This window comes from Nilaparvata lugens, chromosome 7, assembly GCF_014356525.2.
Source record: "Nilaparvata lugens isolate BPH chromosome 7, ASM1435652v1, whole genome shotgun sequence".
In the NCBI taxonomy this organism is placed as follows: Eukaryota; Metazoa; Arthropoda; class Insecta; order Hemiptera; family Delphacidae; genus Nilaparvata; species Nilaparvata lugens.
This window is the reverse complement of record NC_052510.1, coordinates 44,938,007-44,959,598: the sequence shown is the minus strand read 5'-3', so window position 1 is coordinate 44,959,598 and position 21,592 is coordinate 44,938,007. Positions and strand designations below refer to the sequence as shown.

Sequence of the window (21,592 nt, the reverse complement as noted above, 5' to 3'; positions counted from 1 at the left end):
TTATTGAAAAATATATATACCGGGTGATTACAAATGAAATAGACAACTTCAATAGCCTGTACAAAATTAAACTGGTGTATTTCAACATAGTAAGTGATATAGGTTTGTAGGGAATTTCTTAAAGTTTATGTTGGTAGAACTGTTGCTGGCTATTGTTGGCTGCTCCGTGTTACAACAGTCAGTTTAGTTTAGCAATATGGCCGCTACTCAAGTGGAGAAAGCTTATTGTGTTCTTGAATTAGCCAAAACAAACTCTGTTACTGTTGTGCAGCGTCATTTCAGAACAAAATACGGTAAACCACCACCAACAAGGCAATCAATTTTGACTGGTATGAACGTTTTGAAAGCAGTGGATGTGTGTGGAAGAAGAAGAGTACTAGAAGACCTTCTGTTACAGAAGAAAAAATTGATAGTGTTCGTGATGTTTTTGTAAGAAGTCCAGGAAAATCGACTAGATCAGCGAGTTTAGAATTGCAAATTCCTCAACCTACTGTGTGGAAAATTCTGCGGAAACGTTTGAAAATGACACCTTATAAATTGCAGTTAGTACAAAGTTTAAATGAAAATGATAAAGTTGTACATAAAAATTTTTGTCAAGAGATGCAACATTGTCTTGAAAATGACAACACATTGTTTAATCGCCTAATTTTCAGTGATGAATGCACTTTTCACATTAGTGGAAAAGTTAACAGACATAATGTACGAGTATGGGGAAAAGAAAACCCAAGAGAGACTGTACAGCATATAGCCTACGCGATTCTCCTAAAGTGAACGTGTTTTGCGCTTTATCTTGTGAAAAGGTTTACGGGCCTTTCTTCTTCCAAGAACCATCAGTAACTGGAAGAATTTATCTGGACATGTTAACCGAATGGTTAATGCCTCAACTCCATGAAGATAGTTGTAACTTCATTTTTGTACAAGATGGAGCTCCGCCTCACTGGTACTCAGACGTCAGAGGGTATCTGGATGAACATCTTCCTAGACGATGGATCGGCCGTGCAAGTGAGGAAAACGTTGTGTTTCAGCCGTGGCCACCTCGTAGTCCGGACCTAACGCCCTGCGACTTTTTCTTGTATGGGCCCTATGTAAAAGACAGTGTTTTCGTACCACCGCTTCCTGTTGATATCGATGATCTTAAACAACGAATCACAAATGCTCTTGCTACAGTTAACCGTGAGATGCTTAGTCGTGTGTGGTCAGAATTTGACTACCGTGTTGATATCTGTTGTGTTGCAAATGGTACACACATTGAACATATGTAAATTTTCAATAAAAACTTCAAGAATTCTTCTATGTAATCATGTAAGTAATGATCTAAACTTTTAAATAATAAATTCTCTACAAGCCATTCAAACTGTCTATTTCATTTGTAATCACCCGGTATATAATTAGTGGAATCACTATAACTCATTCCACTGTACTAACCCTTTTCCAATTGTATTTGAGAAAGTATCAATTATAATTATTGAGAATAGTAATTTGTATTTGAGAAATCTTCACATGTAATTTGGGAATATCAGGTGATCGTTTTTCTCATTTTCAATTGATATCTTCTCATTTACATTTGACACTTCTCAAATACAATTGACTATTCTCAATTACAATTGACTACTCATTTACTTCTAACATTTTCTCAATTACTGTTCTTGAAGAATATGTAATAAAGAATTTTGACTATTGAATTACAAGTGACTGACCAGTCTCAAATACCCCTTAACTTCCTTGATGGGGTCAAATTTGACCACAAGCGTTTTTATTTTTATATTCCTCCACGAGGTGTCATTGTATGGAGCCGTGCGTTCATGTAATCCCAGTTGATGGCAGTCACATGGCATTAACCTTGCATTTCTGTGGGTACTTATTCACTGTCCAGAGGCTTCTGGGTCAGTTTTGACCCCGCCAGGGTAGAAGTGTAACTTTTTGCTGTGTTGCAGATTTCAACATTTCTGGTTTTATTTCACTTTCTTGACTCGTTTTTGTAGGCTAATCGTGTTCGTAGGTTAGGTAATTAGTGAATACTTATTCACTAAATATTAGGTCATTAGTGAATATCATTCCATATTATAATAGAAAATATACATTATAATAAATTTTATAGTGAATATTATTGTGATATAACAAAGTATAAGGTATGTGGTGCAGATTTCTATATTTATGTTGTATTATACGACTCTTTTTGTAGGTTGTTATAAGTGGATAGTTAGGAAATATTTTGGTTACATAAAACAGCATAACATGGGTGGGAGATCTGGTGCTTTGACGACTGAAGAGATGACAAATATTTTAGATGGGAGTTTTTTTGAAGATGAGTTATGCTCTGACAATGAAGATGGTTTGGAAGAAAGTGACCATGACAGTGTACCAGAAATATTTGGTGATGATCTGGATGAAGATCCGGATTTTGTACCAAATGAGCCAAAACAAAGAGATGAATCAGCAGATACTTATGATAGTTCCGAAAATGATGAAGAATCACACAATGAAATCGTTCAACCTGTGAATGATGAAGATGATCCTGCAATTAGATAGCTGGAAGGTGTGTGTATTGGATAGAAGAAATAAAATGATGATAAAAAAGAATTCTTCCTTTCAAATGGTGCTTGGATTCTCCACATAACTCCCGAACACGTGCTCATAATATAATAACTAAAGTTCCAGGTGTTAAAGGAAATACTCGTATTCAGCAACCAAAGATTCCATTAGATGCATGGCGTCTACTGATTGATGATAATATGTTAGAGGAAATAATTGATTTTACAAATCAAAAAATAACTGATTTAGCAGGGAGATATGGTGGCAAAACATTGAATTGCCATGATATTGAACACAAAATAGAAGTGGAGTTTTTGGGATTGCTATACTTGGCTGGTGTCTTCAAGTCAAATCACGAGTACCTTACGGCTTTATTCGCGACTGATGGCACTGGTCGAGATATCTTTAGGGCTACAAGGACCAAAAATAGATTTCTGTTCTTGCTAACAGCCTTGCGTTTTGGTTGTATTGCAACAAGACCGGAAAGACAAAAAGATGATCCACTGGCAGCAATTTCAAACTCAAAATCCAATTTCTCATGTGGGCAATACACAATGATTGATGAGATGTTGTTGCCTTTCAGAGGAAAATTCAGGTACAGAGTTTATATGAAAAGCAATCCTGCTAAGTATGGAATCAGGATTTTCATATTATCTGATGCCAGAACAAGTTATTTTGTGAATGGAACAATTTATTGTGCAAATCAATATCCAAATCCAAAAAAAAACTTATGAAGCCAACATTTGGAAGTTCTAAACCTTATCAAGCCTATTTCGATGACAAATAGAAACACAACGGCCGATAATTGTTCACATCTGTTGAGCTAGTGAATGAGCTCAAAAGAGAAGGTCTAACTTATGTGGGGACTATGAGAAAAAAAATTGGAGATTCCACAAAGTTTCCTACCCAATAAGGACCGACCAATACCCTCAACAGATTTTGCCTTCACCAATGATAAAACTTTGATTTCTCGGTTCCCAAATATAACAGGGCAGTAGTAATCATCTCTTTGATGCATTATGATGAAGTAATTCTAAACGACCGTGAAGACAAACTTCCAGAAATTATTGACTTCTACAACATAACAAAAGTGGGAGTAGACTCCTTGGACCAGGAATGTGCGCAGTTTTCCGTCAGTCGTCGCACTCAGAGCTAGGTGGCCTATGACAGTTTGGTATGCTGTAATTAACATAGCTGGGGTTAATGCTATAACATTATTCTTCATGCTGTTAACCCTCAGCTAAAAATGATGCGACGTGAATTCTTGATAGCTTTGTGGAGAAATCTTATTGATAATCAACTGAAACAGCGAATGCTCATGAACAATATACCCAGGGAGCTGAAGTCAACCATCAGGCGAATTTGCAATGTTGAAGATCAGCCTCAACATCTCAACAACACCGGACCTGCCCCATCAAAGAGAAGATGTCACCTGTGTTCAAGACATCGTGATCAGAAACATTCTACTTCAAGCTCCAAGAGCTACAACGGAGTATGCAAGGTCCACTGCAAGCCAGAAGCTGTTTGTGAAAAAGGTAACTAAATATATTTCTTACCCATTCACAAGTCACAGACTCATGTGGACTTCATTTGAATAAAATTAAAAAAATTAAATATATTTTTAAAAGATATCAATCAACTTTGAGCATAGAATTTCAACAAATATGGTTCTAAAATCATAATTTTCCTTTTCAGGTAGCAAGAATCATATCTTTGGAAGAGGAAAATAAGGGTACCATAACTATTTGATAAAAAAATTTAATGGTGTTTCATATAAATTTTGACAAAAAAGAGACATTTTTTTGAAAATTATAATATCTTGAATTAACTATTAATATCGGGGACCGAGCTTCGCTCTGGAGTAAAAAAGCATAAAAAATTTATTACGAAAGAAGAAATTATAATAACATTCATACAGAAATGTTCTATCTAATAACAGTAAATATTGAGATTAATTTCCAGAGGAATGCAAAAATTTCCCTCACAAAGGACCGATTGAACAAAAGCCGGTTAAATTTTAATCCTGATTATAACTTCACGTGAACCAAATCAGAGAAGGCCATTCCAAAAAGATGGATCTACTAGAATTAATCAAGATTGAAAATAACCCGGCTTTTTTACAACCGGGACTAAGTACCTGATTGAATGATTACAAAATTTCAACAGCTGAGTGATAATTTTGACACAGTCCAACACACATGAACTCGCTTACTCACTTCCATCACCAACAGACGACGAAATAATTATTATCAGCTGTTTTTCCAAGGATGAATAATAATAAAATTATCCTTTAATGTTCTTCACCGAGGTTTCCCAGGGATGAGACCTAGTGCAATCGAATCTTCATATTATAAGCCTACTATGTTCTGAATTTCGTGTGAATCGTTAGAGCCGTTTTCGAGATCCGGTGAAATACAAACATAATATGAACATACAAACATCTTAACATTTAAACATATAAACAGAAGTTGCTCGTTTAATAGTAGTATAGGATTTTGGAATATAAAAATTTTATATATTATTTTATAAATATTTTTGGAGTAAAACCAAAAATCTTATATGAAACTATATTAATATAATGTATAAGAATTTTTCAAAAGATGCATTTTGAGCTTCAATAAATTTACTAAGTTTCTAATGATTTAAGTGAAATTTAAAATATTTTTTGTGATTGCGAAGGAAGATTTTTGTTTGCATTTCTATTTTGAAATTAATTAATCTGATAAATTCAAAATTGTAGTAGTAGTCCAAAAAAATGGACTCAAAATAGTGTGTGAATTAAGTTATCATTTACATAACCTTTAACCATAATATAAACATACAAACATCTTAACATTTAAATATATAAACAGAAGTTGCTCGTTTAATAGTAGTATAGGATTTTGGAATATAAAAATTTTATATATTATTTTATAAATATTTTTGGAGTAAAACCAAAAATATAGACTGTGTATTCCAAATTAAGGTTTAATTTTACCTTAATTTTATTGTATTTGTATATTAATAAATAAATAAATATTATAATTATAGATAGATGTATAAATTTAATAAGTTTATAAGAGATCAAGTTCAAGAAAATAAAATTCCATTGATTATGGATTAATCCCATGGAAACACTACAGTTAACACAAAATAACAAAACGAAACATAGGAAGTACAGTAATGGTAGACTAAATTACCTTTGACTTTGAGGAATATGCAGAGTAGAGAAATGGAGGGAGATCAACCAATTACAGTGATGAATAGTCAAAGATAGAAGTGCAGTTGCCAATTTGTCGATTAGACTAGGTCGACTCAGTAATTTCAGAGAGGAAACTTCGTATGTGTATCTTGAACACTCACTAGAAATTAGAGAAGGCTGTTTAGCCGCTGTATATCCACCTTTCTCTGCTGCGCATGTCCTCCAAGTCAAAAGTAATTTTGTATGGACTATAGCAGTCAAATTACTAGTCTCATAGAAGATTGGCCTGACTTATTCACCACTACTGTTGCTTTTCCACAAACCAGTTGTAGATAAGAATATACAATCCTACAACTAGAATTATCTTGAAAATAGGGATGCATTTTTGAATAAATATCCTTTAAATGAGAGAACACAAGTATTTGAAAAAAGTATGATAGATAAGGGTGGTTCTGACCTAACTGGCTCAGGTCTCAAGTCCATCAGGTCACTCCAACGACCGGTTTTAGGCAGCAAATAGCGACGGGAATAATGAATAATACTGTACTATAGCTGAACATAAAGAAGCACTTGGTTGTTCATTGTTTCGCTGATGGTTGCCACCTGCTCGCCGCATTCATGCTTGTTCAAACTCTTTCGAAACGAGAATGTCTGCAGGCATCGCTCGCACGTGTATCGCTTCTCGCGTGTGTGGGTTCGTGAGTGCTCCTTCAAATTATCACGCCTCGCAAAACTCTTCTGGCACAATTCACATTTGAACGGTTTCTCACCGGAATGAACGCGGGAATGTTGAGTGAGTTGATAGCGAGTTAGGAACGACATGTTGCAATCTTCACACACGAATTTTTTTATTCCTGTGTGAATTTTCTTGTGCTCGGCTAGACGCGCCGGTATTTTGAAGCATTTGCCGCACGTCTCACAAATACAAGGCTTGTCGGTGCTGTGTGTGGCTCTATGCATGTATATGGAGCTTTGATTGGCAGCCGAGTAGCCGCACACATTGCACTTAAATAGATGTTCCTTGGTGTGGCCTCGTTTGTGCGCGTTCAGTCCATTTTTGGTTGTGTGCTTCTGTCCGCAGATATCACAAACGAATGGCTTTTCGCCAGTATGTGTGCGCATATGCTCAATCAAGCCACTATTCGAATTGGTCGCCAACCCACAGTACTGGCACACAAATTGACCAGAATGTCTTCGCTTGTGGGCTCGTAACGAATCTTTGGTCGAAAACTTATCGCCGCACCCTTCACACAAGAACTTTTTCTCGCCGTGATATATGTTGACATGGATTTGCAGTCGGTCGTCGGAGATGAATATTTTTCCACACACGTGGCACGTGACGTCGAGAGCCACATCAGCGTGGTCGGAAAGGTCATGCTTCGTCAGATCACAGAAACGACTGAAAGCTTTATCACAACCATTCACCCCACACACATACTTCTTTCTCTGATAACGATCGTACATCAATTTCCACTTGGACGAAGTGGGTTCAAAATTCTCATCATCATCATTTGGTTCATCTATATCTGAAATATCATCATCCTTCACTTCGTCTTTCACTACCTTTCTCTTTCTCTTTTTGACAATCTTCTTACCTCTTGACCGTCCCATTTTTCTAGAGCCAACACCAGAATCTGCATCCTCCTTTATGACAGTTTTAGAACTAGATGTTGGGGGCGATAGACTGATGAAATAGTTATGCTCTATGTCTGAGCTAGGAGACAATGGTGCTTCCCTGTCTGACAGCTGTTCTTCTTCAACTCGTTGCCCCTTATCGGATTCTTTGTCACCTCCAGGCTCGAGACTCTATAATATGATAAAAGATAATACATTAGAACACTATTGGATTACCATTATCGCAGAATGAAACGTATTTTATATATTTTGTCATGCTTACTGTTCAGACTTTAAAAATAGAAATCGTATCAAATAGCTGAATAGCATTACAAATATTCGATTATGAGCTTCGTTCTTGAAATAAACACGCTCTACTTCAAAATACTCATTAAATAAAATGAACAAAGAAGGCAGTTGAAAGTGAAACGGGAGTTAATAGAAGATAGATTAATAATACTAGCATAATTGAACGTTATAAAATGCAATGCGAATGTAATCTATGCATGGTGATAATTCTACACTTTTCCAATATTGTATTGTATTTGAAAAAGTATAATTTCAATTTGAGATAAAGATAATATTACATTGTGAGTCTGCAGCAATTGCTGAGGCAGGAAGAGCGCATCACAGAAAGCATCGAGAATTGGTGTTAGGCAAATAAACTGAAAGTCAATGTCGAGAAGACCTGTTTTATGGATTTTTCTATTAGTAATTTCAACCGCCCGGAATTCTCTAATTTACTAAATTTCAAGTTAGATTCAAAACAAATAAAATCTACATGTGCTTGTAGTTTTCTAGGAATCGAGGTTGACTGGTTTGAGATGGAATTATCATGTGGACGAGGTCGTGAAGCGACTTAGTAGGGCGACATTTACTATCTCAAGATTAACGACGAGTCTGAACAGGAAAGTAGTATTCTCGGCTTATTATGGTTACTTTCAACCTTTACTGACATACGGCTTGATCTTGTGGGGCTCATCAACTGGAATTGTCAGAGTATTCAAGGCACAGAAGCGAGTGGTCAGGATGATGCTGGGCAAACCTCCCAGAACCCCCTTGCAGGCCACTGTTCCAAAGTGCAACAACTCTGACGCTTCCCTGTCTACACATAATCGAGGCTGCACTACATGGACTCAAACATAGAGCGTCCTGGGCTAGAGGATCGGATATACACGGGTACAACATGAGGTCTAGGAATGCTCTAAGACTAGATGCTCATAGAACGTCTTTTTTCCAAGGTAGTCCTGATCACATGAGCAGGAAAATATTGAACTCTCTCCCACCTGTTATATTTGAGATCGACTCAGAAGTTTTGATGAAGATTAAGTTGAAGGCTGATCGAAAAATCCTTTTACAGTGTAATGGAACTTTTTAAAATGATGTGATTCTTGTCATCTTGTCACCGAATTGAGTTGTTTTTTACCACTTTAATATCTTAATATTTTTTACAATGTAATTTACCAATGTGACTATGTATTTGACTTGTGTCAATATTGTATTATTGTACAATGCATGACATCAATAAAATTGAAGTTGAAGTGCAATCAATCACATGTGATTTCTTCTCGAATAAAATGGACTGTTCCCTTTTACATCTGCTTCACATCACAAATGAATTTTCTCTAATGAGAAAGTCATTTTTTCAAACCTCCGATTACATATAACCATAGAGTAAAGTTACCGTACACTTGTAACAATCATTCGCCTTTGATATTACTAACGTGAGACAAGCCAGAGAAGAGTATTATGTTCACAGAACCAGACACTGTGTTTACACAAAATGCTCTGTGATCGACAATATTGTTGTCGAGTTATAAACACCTAAACTGAGTCTCCCGAAAAGTGCAAATTGCGTAGCAATATTCGTTTTTGCAAGCAAACGACAATCGTACAGCAGAAATCTACCGAAGGTTGATCTAGTCAAGAATAAGCTTGATGAGTGATGGTGTTGTCGAAAATTTTAGGAACCATAACAACGCCAGGCCTCACAGTGCTGGTACAATCCAACGGCTTCTTCAGTGAATCAAATAAGGCAGTAGTTTCGAACCCCGCCATACTAACCTAACTTGGCCCCCAGTAACTTCCATCTTTTCCCAAGCTCAAAGTATGACTTGGAGGACAGCATTTCCAAACTAATGAGCTTCAAGACAACGTCACAGCCCATTTCAAATTATTTGGCGGCAATATTGAATATAAACAGAGTTCTGGTAGGTTGCTTCACTGGTATGCAAATGCCCCAACTTTCACTACCATTATTTCGAAGTATACAAGTGAGAAGCCGTTTGAATAAAATAATAATAATTTTTATTTCCATTAAGATGTGTACAAAAGAACAAAAAACAATATTATAAAATAATATTAATTACACTGTAGGCCTATGAATAGTTAAGTGATACAAAAGTCTGTATATAGCTAATGTCGTGAAAAAAACAAAATATCACTTCTACACACACAAACATCTGAAAGGAAATAATTAGGTACTCCCGAGGCAAGGGCCTATATGGGAGTCCCAGCATAAAAAATAAACCAGAAACTCACTTATAGATACTTGCAATATAGAATTCTCTAGAGATGGAGACCCCCAAGAATTAGTTACAACTTGGATATGAACCTGTTCATCTTCTCAAGCCTACTGAGATCTGGAGGCATGATATTACTAAGCACAGGCAGCCACTCAGTCTCTGTTGGTCTCAATGAGCCATTAATCTTCCTCATAGTCTCATTGAAAACTGAATCAATTTTCTTATCAATAAATGCATGGATGGTCTTCTCAATAAAATTTATTTACGCTTTTGATAGTTGAGCTTGTATGGTTCTGACGTTTTATTGGATTGAATTGGATAGTATAAAAGGTTGAATAAACACTTTAATGCATATAGATGGTAATAAACCATCAATTTCAACTAATGATATAATATATTGTTTAATATAAATTGTATTGTTTAATATAATATATTAAAAAGAACGACTAGCAGTCAGATTTCCTATGATAACCACGAAGATGGCGCGGACCTGCCGAAAGATCTCGTTCTCATACTAAGTCAATAAATTCATTTATTGAAAAATTCTGACTGCTAGTCATTCTTTTTAATAGCAAACAGTGATTCAATAATAAGCAGTTAGTGATGGAAAACAACATTGAAGAATAATATATTATATTGAAGTAGATACTTGAACAACAATCACTGATCTGAGTACAGTTCATCTACATTCGTGACATATAAAACACACAATAAAAATTAATATCACATGAAAATGTTATTATCGTCAGCATGAAAAATACAATAAGAAATTCTATTTCTAATGACGTTTTCTATTTATAAATGAATGAAGAATTGTTAATAGAATCAAATAATCGATTTTTTCGAAAAAATTGAATCAATTTTTTTAATAAAAAAAATGGAAGCAAAAATGTTTTTGACAAAAATTGTCGGAAATTTATGAAGTTTCATTTTTGTATGGTTAGTCATGTCGGTGGGACGCCTTGTTTCCACCTTTATATTTTTAATTTTATTCTGGTATCAGTTTCATTTGATAGTCAAAAAGGCTGACTATAAGAATTTCCACTTAACAGATTGATTGCTCCATTTAGTGAGATTTGATTTTAACAGGCAGCATTAGTTGAATGAAAAGCAATGTGTTATCAATATAAAGTATTGCTGACTTAAAGTCGATTGTTTCAGTCTCAGCAAGTTTCATTACTTAAAATTCGAAAATATCATTCTAATTAAAAGTGTGCGTATTTTCTTCCAATTTACCTTACTAGGCACAAGCTAGGAGGGACAAAAAGGAAGGGAAGCTGTTTGGACATCATTTAGTTCACAAACTACTGGAGGATTGATTAGTATTAGACTTCCATCATTCAAAATTAATAAACTATTATTCGAATGATTAGTGGCATTTTCGATATTATCTACAGAATTTGTGACTACTACTCTATTATCAACGTTGGTTAGGACAATTTCTTGTGGTTGAACAAAATTTGCTTCGTGGCTGAGTCGGTCGGGATTACTGGAGCTGTTGAGTGCTGGAGCTTCTTGCGTTTTAACAAGCCTCTCTCGTGAAGCAGCGCATTTATGTTTTTTCAAATAGCGCTGTGTCTTGAATGATTTTTTACATTTCTCGCAGCAGTGTGTCATTTTTGTCATGTGTAGATGAATGTGCGCTCGAAGTAAGTCTTTGCGATTGAATGTCTTATCACAGATATAGCAGCTGAATTGTCTCAAGTTTAGATGCAACGCCTCATGCCTTGTAAGAAAATACTTCTCACGAAATACAGCTGAACATACTAGACATTTGTACTTCGGATTGTATTCTTTATGAATTTTGGTGTGATTCAAGTAGGTTCTTCTCGTTTGGAATAGTTTATCACACTGTTCACACTTGAATTGTTTCTCTACGTTGTGGGTTTGTTTATGGATTTCCATTAAACCGAAACTGTAGGCCCGATAGTCACAAACATCACATTTGAAGTTTTTGTTATTTAGGTGATAAAGTTTCTCATGCACTTGTTTACCTTGTATACTGGAAAACGTTTTACCGCACAATTGACACGCGAATGGTTTTTCTTGTGTATGCACTCGAACGTGGTCTTGCAACATTCTCAACGACTGTTTTCTAGAGCCACAAAAATCACAAACGAACTTATCTTTGTGGCCGCGGGCGTGAACTGACAATGATTTAGGAGTGAGAAACATTTTATCACAGACTGTGCACTTGAACTTCCGTTCTCCATGAATTCTCTTATGTATATCGATTCTTTCAACTGATAGGAACAGTTTTCCACACAACTCACAACTGAAATTTCTTGGCAGCTTTGCATGATGAGTGTCATCATGTTTGAGTAGATCTACAAATTTAAGAAATGAATTTTCACATAATCCACATGCGTACTGTTTTTTATAAGTTTTAACATTTTTATTAAATTTATGAACATGCTTCTTATGTATGTTAACACGATTTTCCGATATAAAAAGTTCATCACACTCTTCACATCTGGAATCTTTGAGAATTTCTGAATGATGAGAACTATCATGATGGAGGAGCCTACTAAATTTTATGAAATCTTTTCCGCAAAACTCACAAGGAAAACGATTTTTTGGGATGATATCTACTACTTGTAAACTACAATTATCCTCTAGCACATGTAGGGTAATTCTACTTCCAGATAAAAAACACTTTCCACAAACTGGGCAACTGACATTTTTCGGGATTTCATTATGAATAGAATTATCATGTTCCACAAGTTTAACGAAGTCTGGGAACTCTTCTTCGCATAATTCACAGAAGTATTCATTGTTGTCATCATGCTGTTTGCATTCTAACAGGCCTTCTATTAATTTGAAAGTATTTTGATTTCCATCGAGCAAGTTTTCATCTTTGTCCTGTACTATTGGTTTGAATGTGTTTTGATCGTTCACTACAACAGAGCTTTCCGGTTCATCACCTGACAGTTTCGATGAACTCTGCTTTCCAACAACTGTGTTTTCATTCAACTGCATCAGCTTATTAATAGCACTACTAGCTGAAAGAGTAGGCGACAAAACATTGGATGCAGAAATTGGCTGAGGATTTTCACTTAGTAGATCATCCGACAAAGAAATGTTTGGAGAGTCAACTTGCAATCCATCTTCGAGCGGCTCAAATAATGATTCTTTTTCTAAAATGTTGCCATCAACGTCTGAAAATAGTAACGAACTTGTGGCACCACCCAGATTGCTTCTCAACGTCTGAAAAAGAATTACGCCAATTCCACCTGTCAGAAGGCCCGCTAACGGAACATCAATATAACACATTTCTTAACTCAACTATTTTGGAGGATTTTATAACAGAAAAATCAAAGAATAAAGGAGGAAGGATGAAATCATTTAATATTAATACATTATAACCGTCCATTTAATTGTGTTTTATGAAGATATAAAATTGTAATATTGGAACTTTGATACGACAACCATTCCAATTCATGTGATCAATCAACATTCAACATTATACTGTATCCTGATTGATTGTAGAATAGGACACATTAACGAAGCCAATCATTCTTGCAGATTTCAAGTGTACAAATACAGATCTTTTTAGGTCTCCTTTTGATTAATGAGCCCTTCTGCATATTTCGTACACTAAATTTCCATCTTTAACAATCTTCACCAAGAAAATTTTTCGAATTCTAAAGATTTATCTAATAAAATTCTAACAGAAACAATACTAGGAAATGAGAGTAGCAAAAACCCATTCATACACTAATAACAAATAAAGCAAATACAGGGTATTCGCCTAAGTGTCGAGTATGAGCATTAAATTTTTTACTCGTGAACTTGCACCGTTAAACCATACAAGATTATATAGAAGTAGAGGATAAGCAAATTAATGAATAGGCAAAATAAATATATATAGGCCTATTCATTAAACTGTGTCAAAGAGTAACAATCAATAATTATTATTATTAATGGAAATTAACAGAGAAACCGCTCTCTATCACTTTATTGAACAATTTTACCTTATTATTTTATCTACCAATGTTATTACATTCGTTTCATTTGCATTGTAAATAAATGAATTAAAGTTCCAGTAAAACATCCACAGTATGGGTACAAACAATAATTGCCTCAATAAATATATAATACCGAGCGACTTGCGACACATTCTACAGAAAAAAATAATTATAAAAAAGCGATTGATAAAACACACCTCAATATATTGAGCAGACTTGTGATTATCGAGAAATTGCTGCAGCGAAGTGTTCACTCTCAGACTCTGTTCCTTGAATCTCTCCCAATCGTCAACGGTTTTCTTGCAAATCTCACATATGGCCTTCGGCAAGATGCTATCTGGAGAGACCTGCAGAAAAAATAGCATCAGATGGAGAATTAAATTCATGTATCATTGAATAATACGACATTCAGATATTTAATCATCAAAAAATATAATCACATCAAACAAATATTGTACAATCTATAATAAATTAGTCTCCTTAGTTTCAGAAATGGGTAAAAAATATTTTTAATAATTTTCTAGGGTTAGGCTATAGGATTATTCAAATTTTTGAAATAGAACTCTTCAATAATTGAAAATTACCAATAACTCGTGACTAAACATCAGTAATATTGGAAACGTTGAAAATGTATTTTAAATAGAGGAAGACTTTAATTTTTGGGCTACATCAATTAATAGTAGATTTCACACTTACAGTGTGAGAGTGCCGGCCAACACTAAAAATTGACCTTTGATTGGTCGGTTTCACACTTATCGATTACGGTCGGCACGGCACGACACGATCGGACTGCAAGCTCTCCAAATAGCCGCTTACACACTTAGCGATTCCGGGAAGGCAGGGCAGGAAGCTCTCCGATTGGCTGATTCTTGATACGTCAACCTAATAAGCCAATTGTTGTGTTGTGCCGTCCCGGAATTGGTACGTGTACCTTCCTTAACTTAATCAGCCAATCGTAGAGTTTCCTGTCCTGTAGTGTCGTGCCGTCCCAGAATCCGTAAGTCCAACAGCTGATTCTCAGCCAATCGGGAGACAATTTGAGAGTCTGCCGTTAAATGTGGAAACGCCTGTTGAAGTGCAATATATGAGCTTCTGCCAATTAGGTTAGTTAGGTCTGGTTTGGTTACTGGGTTTGGAAACTGAAGAGTATTCAACACAAAAGCCAATGTTATACTGTACCTACTCCCATAGCGTGCGGTACATGGACTTCTCTTAGAAATGACCTAAATTTTAATTAAAAACCTTTAAATATAACAATGGGGTGTACCAAACCCCAAACATTTTTATATGAGTTCTACCTCCTTTGAATCAAAGTATTAATATAGTGATATTTATCCATAATAAAACACTAGAATATTTTCTAAAAATATAATGAATATATTAAAAGTTAAATACATGTACCACACAGAAGAGACAGAGTGCAATATGAGAAGTCATCAAGATTGGTACACTGATGAAGAGACTTATGCCTGCTTTGAAGGATTGGTGTGAACGTGGCAATGATAGTGACAGGAAGAGATACCAACGTGCAAAGTCCATTTATAAGAAACACATTGAGCAGGCAGCTTGATTTTGTAAGTCCTGAAGCATTCAACATTTTTTCATTAATTCGGGAAATAATATTGTGAGAGATCTGCCTACATTTGATGGTGATCCAGTTGAACTGCTAGCTGCACGAGTTCCACCAAAGCATGCTCGTCTATCTATCTTCCGCCCCATCACTCCGCCTACCCTGAGGAAGATTGCCCGTTTTCATGCTAAGAGAGGTGGTGGATGCTATTGCTGCAGCATCTAATGACTGTATGGAATCCGCCATTTTCCTGACTTCCTGAAGTCCTCAAGAACCGTTCCCTTGTACAAGAAGGGTGATCACCAGAGCTTGAAAAACTTCAGGACAATTTCCATGAATCCAATCTTTGAAAAGGCGGTTAAACCAGTCATCAAGCCTCACCATGAGAAGTTCTTTGAGATGAATAACCTTTTCTCAAGTAGGAAGTTAGGTTTTCACAGAGGGAGGTCAACTGTTGATACAGTAAATCGAGTGGCTGAGTGGATTGGTTCAGTGTTCAATGTTGGTGAGTCCCTGGCACTAACCTTGAGTGATTTTGAGCAGAGTTTTTTATTGTTTTGACCACCATATACTGATCAAGAAGCTTCGTTACTATAGGGTTGTGGACTCTGCTTTAAACAAGTTGGATTCATACCTGACTGGAAGAAGACAGGTGTTGTCATTGGGAGAAGTTGCTTCTTGTCTGTCCACTCACTGTGAATTTTACTCAGGGTTCAATACTAGGGCCGATCCTGTTTATCATAATGATCAATGAGCTGTACAACAATGAACCAACTCTCCTCTTTGCTGACGATACATCAGCGGGTATTGGAGATGTTGGTCAGAGCATCTACAGTCTTCAAATTTATGGTTCCAGGTAAATCGTTTCCAACTGAATGAAGAACAAGACAAAAAACACCATCGTTGTTGCAAAGTCTGCCTCAGGATCAGAAACCTGTGAAGCTGCTGGGCTTTTTCTTGGATTCAAAACTCAGCTGTGCTAACCACATCCAAAAGTGACTAAGAGACTCTCCGAATCTGTTTTTTGTAGCTCAATCAGAGAGGATATGTGATGGAGGCATATTTGGTCAATGTATGATGCACTTTTCCACTTCCATATCTACTAATGGTTTACTCATGTGAGGCCATTCAGCCAAGATTGTAGACATACTGAAGCTGCAAAATTGGGCTGTTAGGATTGATAATTGCAAGCCAATTTTTTTAGGCTAGATATCCTTTAGTCTGCCACTTTCTTCTTCATTGCCTCATGTATATCAAGAAGAATCAACAAAATTTACTAACCTAGACTGATGTAAATTACCGTAACACTAGACATCGAGTGGTGTTTGACATACCCAGAGTGCGCCTCCAGAGAACGCGGTTATGCTATGAGAAAACAGCTTTACGCTACTTCTACAGACTACCTGCAGGAGTAAAGCAGTTGTATATTAGCAAGTTTGAGAGAGTTGTGACAAGTTTTTTGAGAGCCAGTGCTCAGTATAATGTACAGGAATTTTTAAACGATAACCTGTCTCAAATGCTATTTGGCTAATTTGCCAGTAAGTTAAAGAGCAAGGCCTTGGATGTTAACTAAGTGTGGGTTATCTTGATCACTTAAATCTTGAAAAATTATGTTTTTTGTAAGACTTATATTGTGACAAGGCCGTCGATCCCACAAAAGTGGGTAAAGGATGAAGAAGAAGCTATGCGTTACCTATGGTTTATTAGTCTTGAATAGTCACAATGAAGATGGCACCATAGGTGATGAAACATGTATGAAACTTTCCATTAAATTCAAAATATTTTTAGACAATATAATAGTATTTTATTATCAAGTAAAATTGTAAGCTACCTACCTCAATCCCCACATAGGAAAGTATTTTCTTTGCTAAAGAATTGGATTCTTCTTGTAATTCAGTATCTGAAAATAATGGCAGATAACCTTCTTGAGATAGGCAAAGTCTACATGTTATATTCAAATCCAATGAGATAATTTGTGACATTTTTAATAGATCAATAGAATGATGGTAGATTTGCAAGTCTAACACGACTTAACCTAACTACTCATCTTCTAGACCTCTATAAGCCTAAATCCAAAATTGGTCAATTTTAGATAAGTATTCGGATGAAATAAACTAAATTGAATTTTTATCACAATCACAAAATTGCGAACTTTTCTCAGCTATACAGATACAAACAATGACAATAAAGTAGATAAACAAAGTTTGAAGTTGAATTGAAAATGGCGATGGCATACGGCAAAACAAAACGCAACAGCAGCGCTCCCTAGCGGATCATCATGCAATCACCAAAACCTAATTAAGGAGTGTTAACATTAGTCAAGTTAACTTGAATCAAAGTTTTGTTTGATGTTTGGGGACTGTATTTGAGGTCCACGTTATAATGGCAGTGTTCGATTAGCAATGGTAATGCTATTTTGTCTATCATTCAACAAAGCGGATAGTACTATCACTTTCTCGCTTTGCTCTGTTGCCAGATCATCAATGTAGAATTTATAATTATTTAACAAAATATTTCATATTAATTATAAAAATTCATTATGGAATTATTGAAAAATAGAATTTTTTACCTAATAAAATATAATTAATTTATTTTCAACGAGAATGAACAGTTAATATTATATCAATAAACCTGTATCAGCTACCATCTATAGAAGTCATAGAAGACAAGACAGAGGATCAGCAATATTGTTCTGCTATCTTTCTTCACTGCCATTATAACGTGAACCTCATTATAGGCCCCCTGCTGTTCATATTGCTTATGAACGACTTCATGCTTCATGAGCAGGCAGGGTGCAGTACTTATTTCAGACGACACCACTCTGCTATCCAGAGGCACCACTATCAAACAGGTGAGAGAAAGGTCTGCCAGTCTCATTGAGGAGGTCAAGCTATGGTTTCTTGCAAACAAATCGAAGCTCAATGAGGATAAAATGAGCAGTCTGTTCATTGAAGAGTCAAGCAGCTCCAGAAGAACCAGTGAAGCTGCTGGGTGGATGGACAGGATGTTGAGCTGGAACCATAATGTTTAACAGGTGTTCTGGGGACTTTCAACAGTATATATCCAATATATCCAAAGTCTTGATCGTGAGCCAGGTGTTCCTGGATAGATCACATCAAAAAAATAAAAAACTTTAAACTTGATAATCAAGATGGCATGGCATCACAGTCCCTCAAAGCTATCCCCAAGGAAATCATTGTCACTGTAATAGCTTCTTTCAAACAGCCACCTTGACAGCCTCTTCTTGAAAACACCTATAGGAAGATCCCTCACCATGTCCGGCAGCAGGTTGAACATTTTGAGTGCCAATACTGGGAAGAGTCCTTCACTCTTGACAACCTACAGCGTGGAATCTCCAACTGTAGCCTTCCGCGGGTACCGTATGAATGCACCTGACACCTACTCATCATGTTAGCCCTGTTTATCTTCACTGCAGTAAGAGAGGCCAGTATATACAGCCCAAAGACGGTGTGCACTTTCAGGCGTCTGAAGATGGGTTGACAATGGGCAATGAAGTCACTGTAGGTAAGGATCTGCAGTGCCTTCTTTTGAAGAAGCAGGATGTCATTGGCATGTGGAGAATGGCCCCAGAGAAGAATTCCATACTGCACATGACTGCCAAACACCGCATGATACATCATTAGAAGTCTCTTAAGACTCAGGAGGCTTCTCAGCTTTCTGAACAGGAAGATTACTCTAGACAGTCTCCTGCATACCTGGTCAATATGCGGCTCCCAACTTAATTTGGCATCAATTCCAAAGCCAAGCAAAGTGACTGCTTCATCCCCTGGAGTGTGGGTGCTTAGAGTACAAAGCATCTCCTGTGTCTTGGCCTCGTTCAACTTGAGTTTGTTTGCAGCAAACCACTCTTTAGCTACGGAAAACAGCTCCTGTGCACAGCATCTAGCTTCCAGAGGTCCACTGCCCTTACCAACTATGGTAGTATCATCAGCATACAGCAGACTAGAATTCTGTAGGTGGAGATTGTTGATGAGTATGAGAAATAACAGTGGCCCAAGCACAGATCCTTGAGGAACTCCATGTGTTACTCTCCTTTCCTCTGAAGTGGCACCCATCACCGACACAACCTGCCTCCTGTCACTTAGATAGTCTGCCACCATGCTCCATGCACTGTCCCTGATGCCATACCTATGTAACTTGTCCAGCAGGATGTTGTGTGACACACAGTCGAAGGCTTTGGTCAGGCCACACAACACAAGGTCAACCGATTTGTGCTCCTCAAAAGCCACATGTATTCTTTCGACCAATGAAAGCACTGCAGAGGTGGTAGATCTGCCTTTCCTGAAACCATGCTGCATATCCCCCATCAGGTTGCTCCTCTCCAGATATACAGTCAGCTGCCTCAACATGGACGTTTCAATGATTTTACCCAACACCGGTACAATTGATATTGGTCTGAAGTAGGGATGTCAATCCCGGGACTGATTTCCAACCCAGTATTTCGGGATTATCCAATATCAATCCCGGGATCCCGGGATTGGCAAAAATCAGTTTAATGCATTTTAACCAATTGTTCCTCCTCAATTACATGTTCAGTAATGTGTGGAGATGAAAAAGGGCCCATTAAAGAGGGAGAGGCTATTATTAAAATGAAAAAAAAATACTTGGGAATAATATAGAAATTGAACATTCTATTTCTATAAATGTTTTCAAGATTAGGAGTAACTGTTTCATTTCATGTCCCACCTCAAATTTGCTGTATCCCAGATGATAGTGAGAACTGAGGAAAGCAAGATAACTCATCAGAGTATTTTTTATGTAGAACAAAAGCATTTCTATCCTACATCAGGACGGGATAGAGCTCACACTTGAATTATGTCAAATACTGTAAAGTGAATTAATATCACTTGAATTAATAATATTAATAATAAAATAGAATACTTTTTGTAAGACCGTAATGCCATACCAACCAAACAACGCGAAAGCTGAACCACTACACTACCAAATGAAATTTTGTAGAGCCAACTATAATATTTACTCCAACTAGATATTCTACTTATAATAGAGAAAGAGAAGAGGAGAGGAATAATTAGACAGAGAGTGAATCGTTAGTGCTTTTTTATTTCTGATTTCTGAAGTCTTTTCAAAATACGGAATGCAATTCAAGGAAATGCCATCAGCACTATTGCAAATATTGCGCCGTCTAGACTGGTAATTGTGATGCTGTGTAAACAGAAACAAGTGTAGAGACATAACAACCGATCAACAACCATTCTACCAATTATGTGAACTGATAATGCGAATTCTATTAAGCCTGTACAGAGTACAGTATACAATCAATATTATGAGTATAATATGCAACTGTAGGCTGTGCCTGTAGAATGAACTAGTCAAAAACTTAGAACAATAAATTAGTTATAAAAACTCATATTCATCACCATAAATAAATTCCATATTGAATTGTTTCTGGGAAAATATGATTCACAATTTTAGGTTTACAATCCCGAAAATCCCGGGATTGACACTGAAAAATCCCGGGATTGGTAGGTATCAAAAATGGACCGGGATCCCGAGATTCGGGATTGACATCCCTAGTCTGAAGCTGCCTACATCAGTAGGATCACCCTTCTTAAAAATCGGGACTGTCTTTGCGATCTTGAGGCAGTTAGGAAAAACACCTTCCATGAGGCAGCTGTTGACCAGCGACAGCAGAGGTTCCATCAATACCCATATCAATTTTTTTCAACAGGAACACCGATAGGCCATAGACGTCCTGGATGTGACTTGTCTTGAAACCCTGAACAATGCTCATCAGGTCCCCCTCACTAATGGGTTCGAAACAGGTAAACCTATGATGAGACAAAGGGACAGACAATGCTGGATCTGCCATAGATTCTGGTAGACCTTCAACAATCTCAGCAACAGCATCCATGAAAGCATTGTTGACCTCATCTGGACTCTTTTTGCATCGAACCACTGACTTGGCTTTGTATGAGTCGCTGATAATGCTCCAAGCCACCTTAACAGGATTGTGGGTTTCATCAATCACTCTAGCATTGTAATCTTTTTTAGCTCGATCCACCTCCTGTCTATATATGTTTTTGGCTCTGATATAATGCCTGTGTTTCTCATCAGATAGCACACCATTTGACTCAGTCTTGTAAGCATTGTACAACATTTCAACAAGCACTCTCAAGCTTTGCAAATCAGATGTGTACCAACCACTTGTGGAGCTATGCTT

The 21,592-nt window shown here is 36.6% G+C and overlaps 1 protein-coding gene across 1 annotated transcript; it reads right to left on the bottom strand.

Annotated features, from left to right (window-relative positions):
• Positions 1-4,274: 4,274 nt before the first annotated feature.
• LOC111051961 (zinc finger protein 846) lies at positions 4,275-19,760 on the bottom strand. Its single transcript, XM_039431950.1, has 4 exons — positions 18,783-19,760; positions 16,725-16,793; positions 14,018-14,167; positions 4,275-7,519 (listed from the first exon to the last, which is right to left on the bottom strand). The coding sequence occupies exons 1-4, from the start codon at positions 19,758-19,760 to the stop codon at positions 6,260-6,262; spliced, it is 2,457 nt and encodes an 818-aa protein (XP_039287884.1). The 3' UTR covers positions 4,275-6,259.
• Between the last annotated feature and the right edge of the window lie 1,832 nt (positions 19,761-21,592).

Excerpts from the sequence above, each read along its gene's own strand:
- LOC111051961 (XM_039431950.1), bottom strand. The coding sequence starts at position 19,760 with ATGTTGAGGCAGCTGACTGTATATCTGGAGAGGAGCAACCTGATGGGG. Across the intron at positions 16,794-18,782 it reads ACATGATGAGTAGGTGTCAG|GTAGTCTGTAGAAGTAGCGT; the intron begins GTGCATTCATAC and ends TTACTCCTGCAG. Across the intron at positions 14,168-16,724 it reads TCTCTGGAGGCGCACTCTGG|GTCTCTCCAGATAGCATCTT; the intron begins GTATGTCAAACA and ends TTTTTTCTGCAG.